At 35.6% G+C, this 19,323-nt stretch overlaps 1 protein-coding gene across 5 annotated transcripts in view; it reads right to left on the bottom strand.

Moving 5' to 3' along the window:
• Positions 1-19,323, bottom strand: part of PLEKHH2 (pleckstrin homology, MyTH4 and FERM domain containing H2) — a 55,880-nt gene that overhangs the window by 35,995 nt on the left and 562 nt on the right. For 4 of the 5 annotated variants that reach the window (XM_005523381.3, XM_014252945.2, XM_014252946.2 and 1 more), the window contains exons 2-3: positions 15,330-15,459; positions 821-883 (exon numbers count right to left, since the gene is read on the bottom strand). In XM_005523381.3, coding sequence (XP_005523438.2) covers positions 821-883; positions 15,330-15,459 — 193 coding nt within the window. Of the gene's footprint in view, positions 1-820; positions 884-13,901; positions 13,962-15,329; positions 15,460-19,323 lie in introns of those variants that run through there. The other variant, XM_014252947.2, reaches the window with a different exon arrangement.

The following is a 19,323-nucleotide window of genomic DNA, read 5'->3' as shown; positions in this document are numbered from 1 at the left end:
AGATCTTACACAGATTTTTTTAATATCTGTGAGAGGCTTCTAGTTTTGTAACACACAAGCTTTTAGAAACACCAGTATGGGAAGACTGCAATTTAACGACAGGGAGCTGTAAACAATGTTTTAATAAATAAACAATTCCACACTGTAAAAAACCCCAGCAAATTATCAGTAGCATTCTAAAAAATTGCTTAAAAATACTTGGCTCATAGTCAGGAATGTTTTCTAACTCCAAATTAGTACATGAAGATTTTTAGTCTTATAATTTTCAGTTTCTATCTGTCTCACAGTAAGATATGAGGGATGTTCCAGTGATACAAGAGGTATGTCCACAAAATGTCTACCATTTTGGCTAAGTCTGCCATTTGGAATCAAAAGGCAACTTTGGTTAAGTATTTAGCAATGATCTCTTTTTTTAAACGATGTAACTTGAACAAGAGAAACAAACAGCACAGAACAGTTCTATTTAGAGGCTGTATTGGGTAGCCTCATTTTATTTTCTTACAGATCTTCTAAAACCGGTCACTGTTTCCTCTCCCTTTTGTTTCCATATGCATCGTATATGGAAAGAGACTCATGACACATCAATGAAGAAGCTCATTCCATGTATCTACTTTTGATTTGTGATGTTAGCTTTGACTTTATTGAACTGAATAGTGAGCAAAGAAAGGCGTTAGAACTCTCCGTTAGGACAAATCAAAAGACTAAAAGAAACTGTCTTCTCCATTTTTAGAAGTACTTAAAAATCAAGCAATTTTTAAAATTTCACCTTATTAAAGTGCCACATACACACAGCTAGTGGAGATATTTTTTCCATTTATACCTGCTGAAACGCTCTCTCTGCTTGACGATCAGCATCTATAACTTGCTTCTCAAGCTGCTGCATCTGTAGATGTATAAAAACACAGTTAAATAGCCATGCCTTCTGCCTCTCATCAGAAAAATACATTTTCATGGTCTGTTTTGAAAAAGGAAAAGACACATGGTGGGCAGGAGCATAAAAATAAAAGGATAAACTGTGTGTCAGACTGGGAAAAGAATTCACCATCATGACTGTATTAAAACATTGTAAATACTCTTCAACAGAAAAAAAGATATACACCTTTTCTTCATAAATCTCTGGCTGCCATATGACATATTGCTTTTTCTCTCCTGCTAACAAGAGCAGAAATTCCTTTGACAACAGTCCTAAAACTTTCCTCATGTCCTTCCAAAAGAGGCAAGAGTAGAGGGAACTTGGCTGCTAATCCTTCTGATGTTGACAAATTTAGTGTTTTGGGCAAATATGCTACAAGGACTGTCCCAGACTTCTCCACTGTTGCACAAAAGAAGGCAGGATGTGGCAGACAGGACATGGTGGCCTCAGGTGCTCCACAGCAGCAGTGGATGAAGACAGAGACCATTATCCATGGAGAAGTGCAGGTCACCTCTGAGAGGGTGGACCCTGATCTCTTTCTTTATAGTGATGCCTAATGAATCATGAACCAATCTTTGTCCAGGGCCTTGAAAAACCCCTACATTTTACAGGATTTATTTTGAAGGCTCTCCCAACAATACAGAACAGAAGAGGCCAGAAAGATACTTTGTTTACATTTTGTTATATTTTATTAAGAGTCCTCTAGTCTGATTTTGCTGATTTTTTTCATAAAGCCCTGGTTTGAAGTAACACTTGAAAGTTCATAAGGTAATCCATGACTTAAGGACTTAGTGGTTCTCAGGAAATATCTAGGTAAGACCTCAGTTCATCTGAAGAGAATGAAACATCAAATAATTAATACTGCCATAGTCAGTATTCAGCTAGAAAATTGTTCTAAGAAAAGCATATGATGCAAATAATGCAAATGAAACCCATTTATTCCTTCTTCAGTTTACTGCATGGTTTTAAAACAATCGGTTTCATCCTGTCCTGTTTGTAATCAATTTCTAGCATCTCTCAGTATTTTTCACTCTCCATCTCTTTTTTTCTCTTCCCAATTATGGTGCTAATCACATGAAACTTTTAGCACCATATCCATACAAGGACAGAGTCATCATTTTCTATCAACCAAAAACTGAAAATGGAGGAAATGAGTTTTTACTAACAGAAAAAAACTGTAACTCACCTTCTAGTACTTTCTCATACAATACAAAACCCCAAAGTCTACATCATAATATCACAACAACCACTGATACAAGACCAACAAACATTTCACAATGCACATGGTTATAGTCAGGTCCCCAGTGAGATGTTTTGCAAGAACACTTGTAAGGCTGTGATCTTCCCAGTCATTAATTCACCAGATGGACAGGGAAATAAACCTTCTTTCTTCCTCTCTGGTCATGTGAATTTAATTTCATATTTAAATGACCCCACATTAAGATTTTGAGTTTAATTTTTATAATTTTGACTTCTAAGGTTACTTTCCAACTGTCTTTTTGGTTTTACATTCAAACAGAAGTTTGGTTTGCAAGACTCACTTTAGTGTCATTTTTCAGACACTTATTTTTTAGTGAGTTGAGATTCAGAAACTGAGGTTATTTGTGATTATATATGGTCGCTAACATTCCAGCACAGCAAAGGCACTGTGCTAAACATAGTGGAAGTGCAAGTACTAATAATGAACTAATACTCTATAATGTTCTGACTCTATTAATACTATGACAGAAAACTATTAATATTATGACAGAAAGCTTCAGATATTTATATTGCGAAATCCACTGATGAGTAGGAAGTTGTTCATCAGCTTTCACAGGCAATTTGTAAATGCATGGCAGCAACTGGCAATTCATTTATGTCCCATGAGTTAAGGTCATTTCATCTGTAAGGCAGTATCAGAAATGTGACAGATTTAGTAAATGGAATTAAAACCTGAAAAGGTTTTAACTTGCTTGCCAAGTTCACCTAGCCGCCACTGCAGCGCAGCCAGCTCCAACTTGGCTTAAACCTGGAAACAGCTGGTCCCTCCAGCAGCATCTCATGATCACTGAATGTACTGCTGCTCTTCTACACAACCATTTGAGTCCTGGAGAATCCAGCACACTAAAGGCCCACGTTCCATCCATGGCTGTGCACTGACACTGCACAGTGCATCTCTTGCTACGAATACACACTGCTGCACAGGATCAGGAACAGAGTAATACATTCATGTAGACTACTGGGACCAAGAATATGATTTGAATAAAACTGTTGCTTTATTCAAAGTAACAATGCTTTATTAAGATGAACATAAAGCCCAGAGCCAAAGAAGCTGAGAGACTACTACCAAGAGAAAGATCATTCAGAGACTATAAAGGGAAGAACAAAGTTTATTTTTGCCTCTTCAACAGTTAGCTGTTTCAAGAAGGCGTGCTAAGAAGCATTGTGTGGTCTCACAATATGGATCTGTCAATCAGCATCCTGGCAACAAATAAATGTGAGATTTCATTTTCAAAATTTCTAAAGGGTCTTCAGTTTCTTTTAGGAGACTCCCATTTAAAAAAAGCAATCTATATTATACAGCAACAATCAAGTATCATGGCTACCAAACATGAGCACCTCTGTTAAAATTAAATTTGCCAGCATTTCAGTAATTTTGGTGCTACATAATGATTTGTAAGTGAGTCCTGGTTTTCCCATTATTTAGAGTTTATATAGGTTTGTTTTGCAGGGTCTACTGTAACAATAATGAAACTTAAAAAATATGGTTTTGCCATTTGCATAAATAATCACCAAATGGTTTTGCCTGAAAAACTAGATTTACATCTATACTCTGACTACTTTGCTTGTTTACAAGCCTGTGAAGTTAAAAAGAAGAAATGACTACCTTAGAATACTCCTAAGGCTATCAAACTTGTTGGGCAAAAGATTGGACCAATTTCTACGGGAAGAATTTTTCTTCCCAAACAAAACCTAACCTTAAACCTTCTTCTTAAGTCAGTGACAAGTTTCTCAACAGTGACCACGGCACTGAGAGAAGGAAACATGAGACTGGTTGAATAACTAATGGTTTCCATCAAGCCATGCTTAAGAATAAAATGCAGCACTAAATCCTCTTTACCCAAAGACTATGAAGGCCATTTCAGACCATGCATCAACAGCTTAAGATCTTCAAATAAAAATTTTTTAAAGAATCCTTAACTTGTGGATGGATGTGTCAGGCAATGGCAGCCATATCTATGCTCAGAGGCAAATGTTAAATGCAGAAGAACTCTCACCTGTGGCGGCATCCTGAATACTGACGACCAACTCTGACTTTATAAAGAACATCATTTGAATAAAAGAAAGTTCTGTTGAACCAGACCTCTGTCCCACCAATTTCTCTCTGTATACACCTCAGCAAACTGCCAGCATCACTGGATCAAAATGTTTTGTATCAGCTGTTAGGTGAGGCATTGCTCGAATCATTTACAGTCGGTAAAGGATCAACTGACATATAATTGCCTTTCCAGGAGAAACATGGAGGGCCATCATGTTATTGAGAGCATTTGGCATGTGGCATATATTTAAGCTTTATTTTCTATCATGTCCTAAATAAGGTAACTTTAAATAATGCCCCAGTTCAACAAACCTCTTGTAAGGAATTGACAATGTTTTTGTCACACACATTGGATTTGTACAAATTCAGTAAGAATTCAGAGACATCCTGTCATAATCTATACTGATTTTTATTTTACAGTCTTAAATATACAAAAAATAGATGCATATTGACTAAAGAACACAGGTACAGAAGAACGGATGCTACTTTAACCTGCACTTTCTCCTTCTGTCTTTAAGTGAAAAATCCTCTTATGGTTTCCAGAAAACAGATTAGTGCATGCTGCATCAATTACTGAATTACAGAAAACAGTTTCTATTGTTAGAAACAGATTTGGTATTAAACTTAGTAAGGAAATAACTACTCCACGTCTGACACTCATCAAATTGAGCTATTTTTGTTCAAACAATGAACAAAGAAATGCCACATGTGACTAAATAGTGAATGCTTTGAAGAAACATGGCAGCAATAAAAACAGAGGTGTACTGTCTTGGAGGTCTGGACATTGAAGTACAACACACAGTCACTGGGAGTTTTTTACAGTAGAAAGGCAAATAATAAAGTGATTCCATTTTAAGGGTCACATGGAAGTTTCTTGGCTGTATTCAGAAATGTTGAACATATGTATTTTTGTGCAAGTAAAGAAATTTTAATTTGAGCAAAACACATATTACATGAAACCAGCAAAGGGTACAAATTCAAAAGTCATCACTCACAAATTTAAAAAATATGCCTTTTGTATGCATACATATATATATATACTTTAATTTCTATACCTATATATAGAGATCATTATTAGTAGTGAGTATTACAGAGAAATCACAGCATTAAAATGATATCTTTCCTGTTACTTGAAATAGCTATTTAATAATTTTAAAGGGAACATTTTATTTCAAAAATGAAAATTACTGTAATTAGTTTCTTTTTGAAATCAAACAAAAAATGTTTGTTATGTATAGGAACAAACTCCTACTTTTTATCCAAATCAAAATTCAACATAATTTATCCCACTCATGTTTGAAATTTACATTATAATCAGTGCATCATACAGTGTCTCCTAGTTTTTAATATTATAAACAACATGGTTGTATCACATAGACTTTTTGGAAATCTTTTTGAAAGACATATAGGAAAAAATACAACCGATTATGAACAAAAAGAAAAGCATCACTTATCTGTATGCCTTTCAAAACACGTTGATAATAGGTCAAAGTTTTTTAAAAGGAAAAATGAGTTAAAACCTAATGTATCTAATAGTTTGTCTGTTGATGAAATGCAGAATTTCCAGTGATTTGAGAATTATATGTTTAGAAATGCAGAACTTCCAGTGATTTGAGAATGATATGTTTAGAGTCTGTTGTTTTCCTTGCACTTCCATTTTTCCCATTTTTCAAATCTTCATCATCTGAAAAAAGCCTAAACCATCTGTGGCTGAAAAAGAATGTTCCACATAAAAAAAAAAAGAAAAAAAAAGCAGTGAATCTGTCTAGTTTTAGATATAGTGAACTACTGGTCCTCATACCACATAGGACTTACCAAAACCAGAGACATGGGTATATGGTTGCTTCTATAAATAAAGAAATAGGAGAAGCAATTGAGGGACAAACACACCTACAACTGTCTTTCAAAGGTAGTAGATACAAACAGGTGATGAATACACACAAGCTGGCAACTAGAAGATACTAATTTTTTCACATTGACAAAAAAAGATTTTAGAACTGCCTTCTAATAGAAGCTACAAAGACAAAAGTTCTGGGGGTTTCTAATGTGTGTGTGTGCGATACTTGCTAAGTTTATAAATTGTTTGGAGAATATGCTTGCCAGCTATTCCACAGCTCTACATCTGACCAAGATTTCCCCTTTGATTCTATATTCCTATGTTTAGCCCCAAATATTTCAACAAATCTCTGAATTTACAGAAGAAAAGTTAGTACTTCTTAAAAGCAAGGAAGCTGCTTCTCAATGGCTTTTATGACAACCAGTTTTCATGTTTTACAGTATGCTGTGCCAAATCACATGCTTTGCAGTAAAACTGTTCTAGAAGCATGACTTAACTCTTTTTACAAAAAGTTCTCTCTTCTAATGGCTTAGCTTAGGAAAATACAGTAATATTCCTCCTAATTCTGTAACTCATTTATTGAAAAGCTGACCAGGTATGTTCCACCCATATTTTCTAACATTATTCCTTCTGCCTTGACATTTCTCTCCTATGTATTATGTATTCTCTGTAAGGGAATTATGTATTATGTATTCTCTGTAAGGGAAGTGGTAGGTCTTTATAAGCTACAACAAACTTTCAAATATGACCTCACTAATTAAGCCATATAGACAAAACACCTAAAGAGAACAGATGTAAAATAAATATACTAACATTTTATAGGAAACATAAACAATAAGATAATTTGTAAAGAAACAATGAGCACATTCATGTGTGCACATGCCTTGGGAAAGAAATGTTTTGTTCTTTATTGGCTGATTTTTTTATCCCAAAGGGAATACAATTCTTAGAGAGACTTATCTGTAATAGAACACCTTTACATTTAACTTATTAGTAGAAATGCGTTTCATTATATAATCTTGGAAGTGATACTTCAGACCCACCTGTATTTATAAAATTAAATATGCCTTCAGTGAAAAATTGGTATTTTGGCACAATAGCTCTTCCCTAGAATGAAACCTATAAAAATATTACTCAGTTTTTTAGTCCTCAAAATGAAGAATTTCTTTCTGAAAGTAATTTCTTTTTGTCACAGATCTCCCCAAAAGGGCTAATGCTAAAGGCTATGACTTATGGGGCTCAAATGTTCCTTAGGCTACTTACAGACCAAGCTTGTATTGCAGATGAAATTTTAAGGTCTGTTATTATTTCCTACATGAAAAAAACGAAATCAGATAAAAAATTAGTCACCTGGCTTAAATTCAGAAAGCCTTGTATTTCCCTCAGATCTCGGCTGAATGCTTGCCTAGGTTATAATTACTGCAACACAGCTTAGGCTCACAACCTGGCAGTTTGTAAGCTGCCACTTTCCAGCACTCGCCCATGGTTTGTCTTCTCCCATCTTCTTCATTTTTAATACCAATTAACAGGTAAAAGGCTACAATTCTTCTCATGAACAAAGCACTGTCAACCATTCTTCCACAAATCTGCCATCTAACTAATTCCTTTCTGTCTGTCACACAAATGCATGAAGTGTAAAAACAATTTGATTCTTTGACGTCAAAGTTACATCTATGTGTGCACACACACATGCACACACCACAAACAGATGTATTCCAACTTTTCCAGATGACAGCAGTTCTACAATTTGCATGTGCAGAATCACAAACCTGTTCACTTCTAACTACAGCAACTTCTGTCACTGCTCTCCTAGGTAGGCAAAAGTAATTTCTTAAATGCAATCCTCTCTTACTTCTCCATTTTAGCAATTCAGCTCATTCCTTGTTATGAACTGTGCTTAGAACAAAGCCTTTCCTTAGAACAAAACGAAACCTCCAAAAATTATCAGTCTCTATTATTAGTTTCCAAATTTAAAAAAAAAAAGGCTCAAAATTTCTATTGCTTTTCTTGATGAGACCAGTTTTCTACTAAGTTATTTTACTTCTTTCAAGTTCCTTTCAATACTTAAACATAATTTTAAGAATTATTTAGCTCAAAAGGTTGTCTAGTGGTCATCAAATGAGTGGAAAGTACATATGAAAAAACAATTTTTCACATCTCAGTTGAGGTCATTGTAGCAAAAATCAATGATTTCTTTGGGAAACTATATAACTTAAAAATACAAAACAGAAAAGCCCAGAGAGGGAACTCCTCCAGAACTGGTAGTCTAGAACAGCTGCCAGCAAACATACAGATGTAAAGAATGTAAATTCAGCGGTGGGATTTGAGGAGGCAGTGTAGTGGACAATTGAGTAGCATGTAATGCTGGCTCACTAACTACTTTCCCCAATGTCAGCCACAGAACTTTCCTAAGCCTCATGAAACACTAGGAAATTCCCTCTTTCTGGCAGTCATTTTTCTCAACTCAGATCTTGTCTTGACAGTTAAACTGCAAAGACACAATCAAACATAAATTAGGCAGATGGCTACTCTTAGCACAGACAGTATCATAGCATTCAAAATCTTGAAATGACTGAAGATACTGTTCAGTGAGAGGGAAGAAGGTACTGAAGCACTCTGGCAGGCAAGGAAAAAGAAATCTCATACAGTGCTTAACATGAAAAAGACAAACATATATCAAGAACTGGTTGTTCATCTGCTTTGTTTTGTGCTGATCCCTGTACTGCAATTGTGGAAATTCTGCTACCTGTGTCTCACTGAATTGTGGCTTCTGATTAGGGCCACAACATGAGTGTCCATCTGAAACAGGACATGCCACAGCCTGAGAAGTGATGGCTTGAGAAAAAAAGGTGCCAATCATAGCCCACATTTTAAAAAAAGAAAACTTGACTGAAACTTAATTTATTCATAACATTGAAGCGTGTAAGACACTTTGGAAACCCGTGGTCAAGGAGCAAGATATTCCAGAAATATATGTAAGGCAGCATGTTGCACTTTAAAGACCAGACAACAGATATTTAAAACAAGAAAGTACACTCCCAGGGAATGAAAATTAAATGAGCAAAGAGTTTTCATCATCAAAAATGGAGAAAAAAAAATTTGTCGCTCTTAGAAGTGAAAAGCTAAACAAGTATTAGATTGGCTAAGGACCCATTATCAGTTTCTACAACTTCCCCATCTCAGGTGGACTAGAACAGAAAGGAATACCACCAGAGAGGGGATATTAATTCTCTGGCCTCACAGCAAAGGCTGTGCTCTTCATGCCATTACCCAGCCATGCCTCTACAAGAACAACTAATTTATTGCTTCCTGAGTTCTCCATTTGTGGTTTTTTTTCATTTTCAGCCTCCTTAGAAAGAATATGGTTTTAAGATGTACAAGAACAACAAAACCAAAAAAAGCTCCAACATTTTAAAGAGGCATAGCATAAACTTAATAATTGACGAAGGATAAAAATGAAACTATAAGAAACATGTGTAGGCATTAAAAAGGTGTAAACAAACTTATTACTCTATTCATATAAACTTTTATTCTCCTTAATTCTCCTTACTTTCTCCTATTTGTACCTTTCTAATTGCAACTGAATTATTCTCCATGATGACAAGATTTTTAAGGACAACTAAATACTGAAAAATAACCTTCATCTGAATAATTTTTGTTCAATTATATTCTGCTCCCCTTTACCCTTCATAATCCTTTGACTGCAAATGGAAGTACTCATTGTGCTTTTTTACAATTTTTGTACTGGCAATCACTGCATAAATCCATGTCTTTCTGGCTTTTCCTCCAAAAACATTAAACATGAAATTGCCATGCCAGTGGTAACAAAGTGGACTGCATCTGCTTCATTTTCAAATGTCAAATGACATACCATAAATAGGACTGTGAAAAGAATAAAAATACAGTGGAACATGGATTTAGCTGTTGGTTTGTAAGACAAAGTCCAAAATGTGTTATTCTTTGGAATATACTGAAAATAGTATTTAGCCTAAAAATTGATTATCGTCCAATTTTCATAATCTGTTCAGAAAGTATAAATAGTATTACATTTGTGATGTACACACTTGTTGCCAGCTGAGCATGTATACAGGAAATATTCAAGTGGAAGGTTAAAACAGTGAAGATCTGAAAAGAATTCTCTCTCATAATCTTTTATATTTGTTGAAAACCACTTAAAGCATAACATAATGACCCTCAACCCTGCAGGAAACAAACCTGGAGACATTTATAGGAAGGCTGAGTATACTGGACAGCCCATTATGCAGCATTTGTGTTAGTACCACATTCAGTCCTTACGGGGTCTGATGAAATTCAGTGGGGGCTGCCCAAGTGGGAATTCAACACAGCTATGTAGTTCTCCTACTAAAATGATTTTTTTAGTGGTAGGAAGAACATCAACTTTATAGCTTATGTTGCATGCGTATTCAAGCTGAAAAATGCACTTACTATGAAAAGAAGGAAGGTCACCAGCTTCTCCTGTGACTTGAAATGCTAGCTGGAAGCTAAACTTGCAGAAGAAACATGTAATCTTTTACTCAACAAAGGGGTTTTTTTGTAAACCTTTCACATATATAAGACTCAAGCTGCATTAAAATACAGGCTTCTGCCTAAAGCTCAGTTTCACAGCCATCCTAAATTTGGCATACTAGGATACTTTCTAATATCATTCCTTAAATTCCTGTAAAGACCTCTCCCACTTACAGCAGCAGCTTCTGCTTAAAACTCCAAAAGGTCTTTCTTTGCACATTAGATTTATAAATATAGACTCTTTTCTTCACAAAATGAAAAAATACTAAAAACAAACATCAGGGAATAGATTAAGTTATTATTAAGTTATTATTATTATTAATAGATTAAGTTATATATTAAGCTGTATATTCCCTTGCTTCTCTCCCTTCTCCTCAAGTTCAGTAAAAAATTTAAGCTCTGGTAGCTGTACTGCTGCAACACATTTACAATGCAAATTTCTCAAACTCCTCAACTGAGTTTCAAGGAAGACTACTTCCTAAACTTACAGAACACATACAGTATATAGTTTACAGTTTATACAGTAAATAGTTTGTTTTTCTGAATCACAACACATCTGTTAGAATAATATACTGAAGACTTTTCATGGTAACTCTTCATTTATTTGCAGATGCATTATTAAATAAAATAACTTTGCAAAGGTATTTGATTTCTGCTGTATAAGAAAAGTACTTCAATTAATCCAGCCTGAATACATTTATGGGCTCACACAGATCATACACAAATATTGGAAATGGCTAGATTCAAGACATCCCTTATTTAAATCTGATTCGACACTAAGTTATACAACAAGTATAAGGGGAAGAACCCACTGGCAGTTTCTGGCAAGTCATTCACACGGGGATAGTAGGATGTAAACTCCTTTCCTGTCTTGAATACTGTATTGAAGAGATACTATCTTGAAGAGATACCTCTCAAACACAGGCAAAAGAGAAGAGTTGGAGAATTACCACCAATCCGTTTCTCTTATCTTCCTGTACAGACTCCCTGTTTTTGTCACAGTATCATTCTTACTCTGTTTTCTACAACAATTACGTAGTATAATACCCACAGGGTTTTACGTCTGTCACACCACAGTGCTGTGATTTTGTTGCTGTTTTGAAGTGGAACAGTGTCTGCTGCTATTGTTCAATGTTTCAGTACACATTTCATAGCATAGAGATGACTGTAAACAAAACCACAAATAAAGGCCTAATCAAAGTAAGAGTGAGAATTATTTCTGAGCTTTGCCAATGTGTTTTGTTCTATATCAAGTAACAAATCCCAAAAGTACTTATGAAGCCTGATAATCAGCTTCATTATGCTTTTGTCATTAGTATCAGGATGACCATCAACTACTGGCCAATTGGGTCTTCTGTACTCAGTTTACTATTTCCCAAATATATTTTTGAGTAAGAATTCCATGCAGTTCAATTTTTAACTAGTGTGACTGTATCTTTCCTTTAACCAATACTGAGAACTGTCTGTATAATCTCAAAAATTAAAACGTGCAAAAAAAACTACTGGGTTATTGGCAAATGAAACCAACTCAGAAATACATCCAACGACTTTATTGCCCACTTTGAAAATGGTTGCTTTTAAATTGTACCAAATTGCTAGATTTGCAGATGAATAGGATAAATTTTTATTAAGCTGTGACCAGACTTTGATACATGTCCCAGCTGAATTCCAGTTTCTGAGTGAAAGATCCATATTAAAAAGTCAAAGTGGAACAGTGAGGAGAAGGATCATTTTTCATGAAGTCTGCTAATGCTCTGCTCTGGAGAGTATTATGTCAAATTATCCCAGCTGAATACTTGTTGGACCTGTGGTCTTCAACAGAAAATGTTTCTCACATGTAATCCTGTAATCACTTGTTTTTTTCTAAAATTTCTGAGAAAGGTAAGGCAAACTAAAATAAGAGGGCAGCAACATAACAAGTTCTGAAGTATTTTTATCTATTTCAGAGTCATATTTCTCACAGATGAGAGAGTAATTTGCCTTTTAGTACTTTATTTTGAGCACAGTGCTGAAGACTTGTGGTTTTATTCGTCTTATTCTGTTTGTTTGGGGTTTTTATGTCGATATTTGAAATTTTATGATTATACATAAATTGCTATGAATTTAAGAGGGTATTTCTATCAGTTAAGACCCTGTAAATGAACAAAGTGAAAAGTCAAGTAGCAAGCATTTGAATTTCTAAATTTTTTTTTAAAACTTATATAGTTTTGTGGAGTGCTGTTCATGAATCTTAACTTTTTGCCAAAACTTCGCCCACCAGCAGTTGTATAAAACTTGGTAGTAATGGCTGCTAGAAGGTTGCCAGGAAAGTCATGTTTAGTGTTTAGCCACTGACCATCCCGAAATGCAGTGATCCAGATGGGGTAAAGAGACAGAACAGATATCCCTGATCTAACAGCTCAGACTGTTTAAGCATCCAGTGATCTGCTGAGTGTTACAGCAGCCAGGACTGTACTCTTGCATGGATATTCTCTCCCAAGACTGATGATAATATCTTGCTAATCTCTGAGCCTTGCTAACTACAATGAAAAGCACAGGTAGTTTTCCTTCTTCAACTTTTTTTTTTTTTATTCTTAAATGAAATTTTAAAGGATGGCTTTTGCACAGTTAGTTCTGCTTCCCAAAACTAATATTCTGCAAAATTTCTTCAATAAGAGTTTGCCACACAGAAAAACTGCAGGATTAGGAAAAAAATAAGAGTTTTCAACTACACTGCTTTCTAACAGCAATATTTTTAGTTATGATAAAGTAGAATTATTTGGAGCACTAACTGTAAAAATACTATTTCGGTGGAATTTGGTTTTACTGAAAAAGTTTTTTTATTAGAAGTTATTCTTTACTGCTGTAAGTTTACATGCCTATTTAATGAACAGAAGTCTAATATAGAAAATACTAAATTTTTCTATTCCATTTTTTCCACCTCAAATTGAGGTTTGGTGCCTCCATAGGACAAATAAAACAGATAAAATGAATAGTAATAAATTGCCAAATTTTATTCAGTCAAGAACTGCATGACATAGTTAAATCAACTATTGATGTCTGTAGTAATCAAATTAGTAGAAAATGCAACAGCAAAATTAGGGTGCATGTGGATAAGTATAATAGGTAATGAAGAGTTACAGTGGTCCTTAAAAAGAGAGGTGTTTGCTTACAAAGCTAATGAAGTTTTGAGGGATCACCAAGGCTGAAGATAGGCAGGGTCTGGTTATTATAATTATTTGAATTGTGCAAAGTGTTTCAAGGAAATAAAAAGCCATGGGGTAAGAGGGAATGTCCCTCCATGAATTACAAAAGGAGCTCAATAAAAATAGTACGTTATTGGTTACCTCCTACAGTGACCAGCAGCTGTCAGGAGAGATCTGCAGAGATCTCTTGAGGGCTCACTCCTGTTCAAGGAAGACATTTGGTAACGGACACTGAGCAGTAAAGTGACAAAGTTTTTGGTGGTATTTTGTTATTCAGGATAAGAGAAGCTTTCTGACAAGCAAGATTTACATGTAGGTCCTTAAAAGATTTAGTGGACAGTCAATAAAATAATAAATGACACATAGGTATCTAAAGGGCTTTGAGTAAGATACTGGAATTAAGACAGGTATCTTCATGGAAACATACTCAATTGTTAACTTTAGTTTAGCTGTCAAAGAAGACAATGTTAAGTATTACTAGCAAAGGACTGGAACACATCTGGAACTCTGTACATCATCCAGAGCTCTTTGTAAATACAAATATATCTGTTTCTTCCTGCTTTAATACTATTTAGCTATTGCCCCACCAAAACATAGTAAAGTGGGAATAATTCACAGAGGACTAAATGTGGAGATCAAATGTATTTATGGCTTCAAAGGGAGAATAGATAAATCCACAAAAGAGAACCATTAACTTGCATGTAAAAAATAAAAGTATTTTCACTTACATACTATCAAGTTATCTGAATATTATTTTTCTTTAGGGGGAGAAACTGATGGAAAATTTAGCTCATAGAAGAGCTACTAAAATAAAACATTTTAATTAGAAGTTCACTGAAGTGAGTCTTACTGATGACATAGTTCCAATAAATCTCTAAGATCTTTCGTCTCTCGTACTCTTTTAATTGCCTTGTTCTGTCAAAATAGTACCAGGTAAACAAAATAGTGGAGGTTTTATATTTCAAATATGGGCTCAATTACAACTGACTGTTGGGATATACATATTTGAATACGCCAAGTGAAATGTTTCTCTATTGAAAAATAGAGTAAATCTTTAAACAATATTTTTCAAATTAAATGATACAATACTTTTCAACTTTCTGGATCCAGAGACTCAGATGATGAGCCATAGTTGGAGATGTCTTTTTATAAGAAAATGAAATTGGTAAATTATATGATTCATTAAAGAGTACTGGGGAAAGTAATACTTCTGGATTTCCTCCATGATGATTTCTGTGTCTTAAATCACATCTCAAATACTTAATAAATGTGTTAAATATTAACTTCAATGTTCTAAAAGTGATTATTGGATACATACGTTTTTCTACAGGAGAGTTGCCAGTGTGCTCTTACTTGAAAATGAACATTTCTTACTGGCAATTCTGATGTGTAAAATTCTTTCACAGCATTAAAATATACATGGTTTCCATATATTTTGTTGTAAAAGGCTATTTTTTGCCTTCTGAAAAAGATCTCAGTACCTGTAATCTCAAACCATGACTTGTGATCGACCCCCATAATAAAATAAAATAATTTATACATCATTGAAATTCATTCAATGTGACCTACCTTTTCTGCTAACAGTTCTCTGATCTTGCTTGCCTGGAGACGAAATTTCATTAACTGTGACTCCAAAGTCAAACATCTTTCCTTCCAGTTTACAGTACCTTCTGGCTCTGAAAGTTCAGACATATTTATGCTGGAAAAAGAAAGGGAAAAATCCCCCATGACAAATTCAGTCTGAATTTAATATCTGACTTTTTCATGTGCATACTATTTTATATAAATCTCAAGAATGCCTCCAAATTTTATAAAAGTACAGTTTCAAAAAACGTGTTATTTTTCTGAGGCCCTTATTATAACGATCAAATTCTGAAATCTGTGTTAATAATATTTAGGTTTATTGTATTTTAATTTCTTTGATTATCCTGTGGCTGCAGTTATATTTCCTTGATAAGCAGAGACATATCTCACGTTTTAACCTCTAGTTACTGCAAATATCCTTTCTTACTCAGGAGAGTCTTGTTGGGAACTGAGCTTTTGCTTAGCAAATGTCTTACATAGGTGTAACTGCCTGGGACTTAGCAGCATACTTGGTTTTATGCAAGTTTAATGTTTTGCATATCACTTTCTCAAAAGTCTTTTAAAATTCTGTTTTATCAAATTGCCTTTAAAATTCAATATCCTTAAAGAGATGGAAGGGGAAGTTTCTGATTCCAAATATAAAGATGGGTGAGCAAATGGTCTCTAATAGACCCCTCACATGAAAAACAATCTTTCTGCGTTAGCTGTTGCAGATTTCAGGACATCCTGGTTCAGGCATGTTTCAGTCTCAAATCTGTTTTCTTATCCATATTTAACTGCTCATGCCTTCTGGAAATTAGCCTCAGTGCCCTTCTGGACAAGCATTTCTGGAAAAATTATTCAGGATGAGTGCTGGCTCGTCATGTTTTTAGTCTGAGAAGCCAAGAAAATCATCTGTGTGTAAGCAGAAGGACTGGGCTCTGTCGTATTCCAAGAACCTGTAGACAGTTTAATAGAGTAAGTGGATGGCTGAATGTAACCATTCAGTCCAAGTTCCCTGGCTAAGTAAAGGCCTGGCCTTTTCAGGGTTCTGGACAGTTAGGTTTGGCTTTGGAAATAAAGCCTGAATAGCTCCTAAGTTATCCAATTTATCTCAAAAATAATAAACATATGAAAAACACCATTCAGTGGAAGGCTGCTGGAAGATCACAACAAAGAAAAAAACTACAAGCCATAAGGTTATATTGCATGTTTGTCACCTGAACAGTAGGACACTGATAAGGAAAGGCAAGTAGCCACTGTTTTCAGTGTGATGCAGGAGGCTGATACAGGAAGATTATGGCTAATACAGATCTCCACACTGCAAGTCCTGACACAGTTAGCACAGATGAAAAAGTGACACCATGGGCAGCCCCCTTTCCCATGACTATTGCAAGCCTCCAGAAGCCAGTGCTCCAGCTTGAAGCACTTCCCTTCCTCCCTGCATCAGAAAAGGCAGCCCCACTTGAAACCCCTCAGCTGGAGACAGAAGACATATGAGTTTATCTTCTCCACTGTTTTTGACAACAGGAAGGAAAAAAGAAAAGCACCACAAGACAGATCAAACTCATTCAATGACAGATAAAAGCCAGATTCCAAAAAGTCCTTCACTTTGCTTTGCTACAGTAATATTTTCTATTTATCTTCTAAATTCCCATGTCTCATGTGACTCTCAGGTTCATTTTAACTAAACAGGTGAAAAACTCTGGCTCAAAACCTTCTTTCCTTTCTCATTCCCTAAATTCCTTGTTTCGTTCTTTCTCTGCCTTAACTTAGAATGAAAACTAGGAAAGAAAAACTGTCATTTGTAACTTTTGTAACTTGTAACTTGACTTTTCACCACAATCACTTGTCTGAAAATAACTGCTTCATTTTTCCCTCTTTTTTTCCTTTGGTCCTGCAGGCTGGGATTCAAGCTGCTAAGCCAGAGGTTGCAACTATCCTTTTTCAGGAATTTCCCACTCAGGAATCCCCATGGAATCACTAGGATTTAAGTACATTATTAAAATAGTTTTCTAAGCTGATCCTACAACACCCACATTCTAAACACAAGCATTTCAACTACAGCTCTCCTAGGTGACCAAGACACTTCTGGTGTCTTTTGCCATTCTCCTTTCAAGCTTAGGAGAAAATTTCCTGGACTGTCAGGGAAGCAAGCTGCTCACTCTTGTCCTGTCCCTAATCCATGCTCATCTCTGCTTGTCCAGAATCCCTCTGTTCAAGGGGGGAAGCTGGCACTGCCAAGCAGCAGCTTCTCCTGTTTTGGAGGGAAGAAGTAGTTTCGGCTGCAGATTTATCTGGATTCTGCTCTCCCGAGTAATGAGGAGTAGCAACATATTATTAGACTACTTAGGATATTTTAGGTTTTTCCTTTTTAACTAATTGCAGCTACATAAGACAGAAATGGATGAGGCCAACATCTGGTTAACAGTGGGATATTTCAGTGTTTTTGGCAGTGAAAACACAAATGGGTGAAGTTATGAAAGAGTTTTTGCTTTTTGTTAGGACGCAGTATTACAGGGTGGAGGTAAAAATGTTTGTCTTTCAACAGACAAAACATTTGAGTAGATGGATTTCTGGCAGTGAACAATGTGTCCAGCCAAGTAGTTTCTCAATGTCCAAACTCATTAATATTTCATTGCATAAACATTATGGATAAAAAGATTGAAAATTACTCTTTTTATTGTGGGTTGTTTGCTAGAGATTGTAATAATTTACTTTGTGTTTTCCGACAAGCCAATGGGCTCTGGAAATATTTACAGGCACATTATACACTGTTTACAATTGCAGAGTGAATGATCTTACTTAGAATCAATGACTTCCTGTTTCTTGTCTGATTCCCCAAGGGAGGATAAAAATGAGTTCATCTTCTCTTGGCTTAATAGAGTACTCTGAATCAGCACTCAAACCTACACAGAGTCCGCCCCTTCTTCCTGCTCCCGTTCCCACCGCAAAGCCCTCCATTTCCCCTGAGTCTTAAAAAGTAAAATCTTTTGAAAAGTAAACTAAAAAAGTGCACATTAAAGCCTTAAGTTCTAATTATGTCATCAAAAATTAATTGAGACAAGTTTGACAAGTCTGGAAAGATTAAATTTGTCTTTTTCATATTTTAAGTTTATAAACCTCTTTCTAGCTTCAAGAAGTCAGAATGTCACATTCTCCTCGAAGAGATTGATATAATTTCCTTTTCTTTGCTGTCTGCTTGGAAATCATCAAAATACATTTCAGGGGGAGGGAACAATGCTCTACCTTTTTGAAGAGTGTTAAAAAAGTTTTACGTATTTCTTATCACACTGTCAGTGTTTTCCTGTTTTTAACAAGATGCAGTACCTTAACTAAACGCTTCATGTTCTGTCCCTATGTTTTGAATGTCCTTTCTCTGCTGGAGAAAGTTTAGAAAGGTCTTCTGTTTCAACAGGCATGGATCTGTGCAGTACAATAGTGGATTCCCTTCACCATCCTAAAATGTTTACTGGCCTCAATGCATTTGGACCATACCTCCTGAATTTCAAGTCCCTTTCTTCCATCTTTTCACCCAAACTCAGAACTTATAAATATTTTTGGTGTCGTAAGGATTGGACTGGAGAAGGGAAATGATGAGACACAAAGTGGATCTGTGTAGGAATCAAGAAAGTCATTCTCAGGTTTGTTTCTGGCCAAGGCCCTTACTCATCTCTAAACACTAGTAACTTTATTTTCCACTTGACTCATTTTGCAGAATTCTATGCTCAAACAAACTGCTGCCTGCGCTATTTAAAACTTCCTTCAAAATCCGATTTATGAGTGCTTTTTCTGCTCCCTCCTAGGTATTGATGAGGTGATTCCCGTGAAGTGACAGAGTCAGTCAGTGCTCGCCCACTCCAGCCCCGGGCGCAGGCCCCCACAACCCCCCGATTTCAGGGCCCAGGCTGCCCCCTCCCAGCTCATTGCTGCCTGCTCGGCTTCCCAGTGTCAAATACGTGCAGCAAACAAGACTAGAGCACGCAAGATAATTTTATGT

The sequence above is a fragment of the Pseudopodoces humilis genome, chromosome 3, assembly GCF_049639895.1.
Source record: "Pseudopodoces humilis isolate 2021_Gansu_Grassland_sample_001 chromosome 3, ASM4963989v1, whole genome shotgun sequence".
Classification (NCBI taxonomy): domain Eukaryota; kingdom Metazoa; phylum Chordata; class Aves; order Passeriformes; family Paridae; genus Pseudopodoces; species Pseudopodoces humilis.
This window is presented reverse-complemented; position numbering and strand designations above follow the sequence as displayed.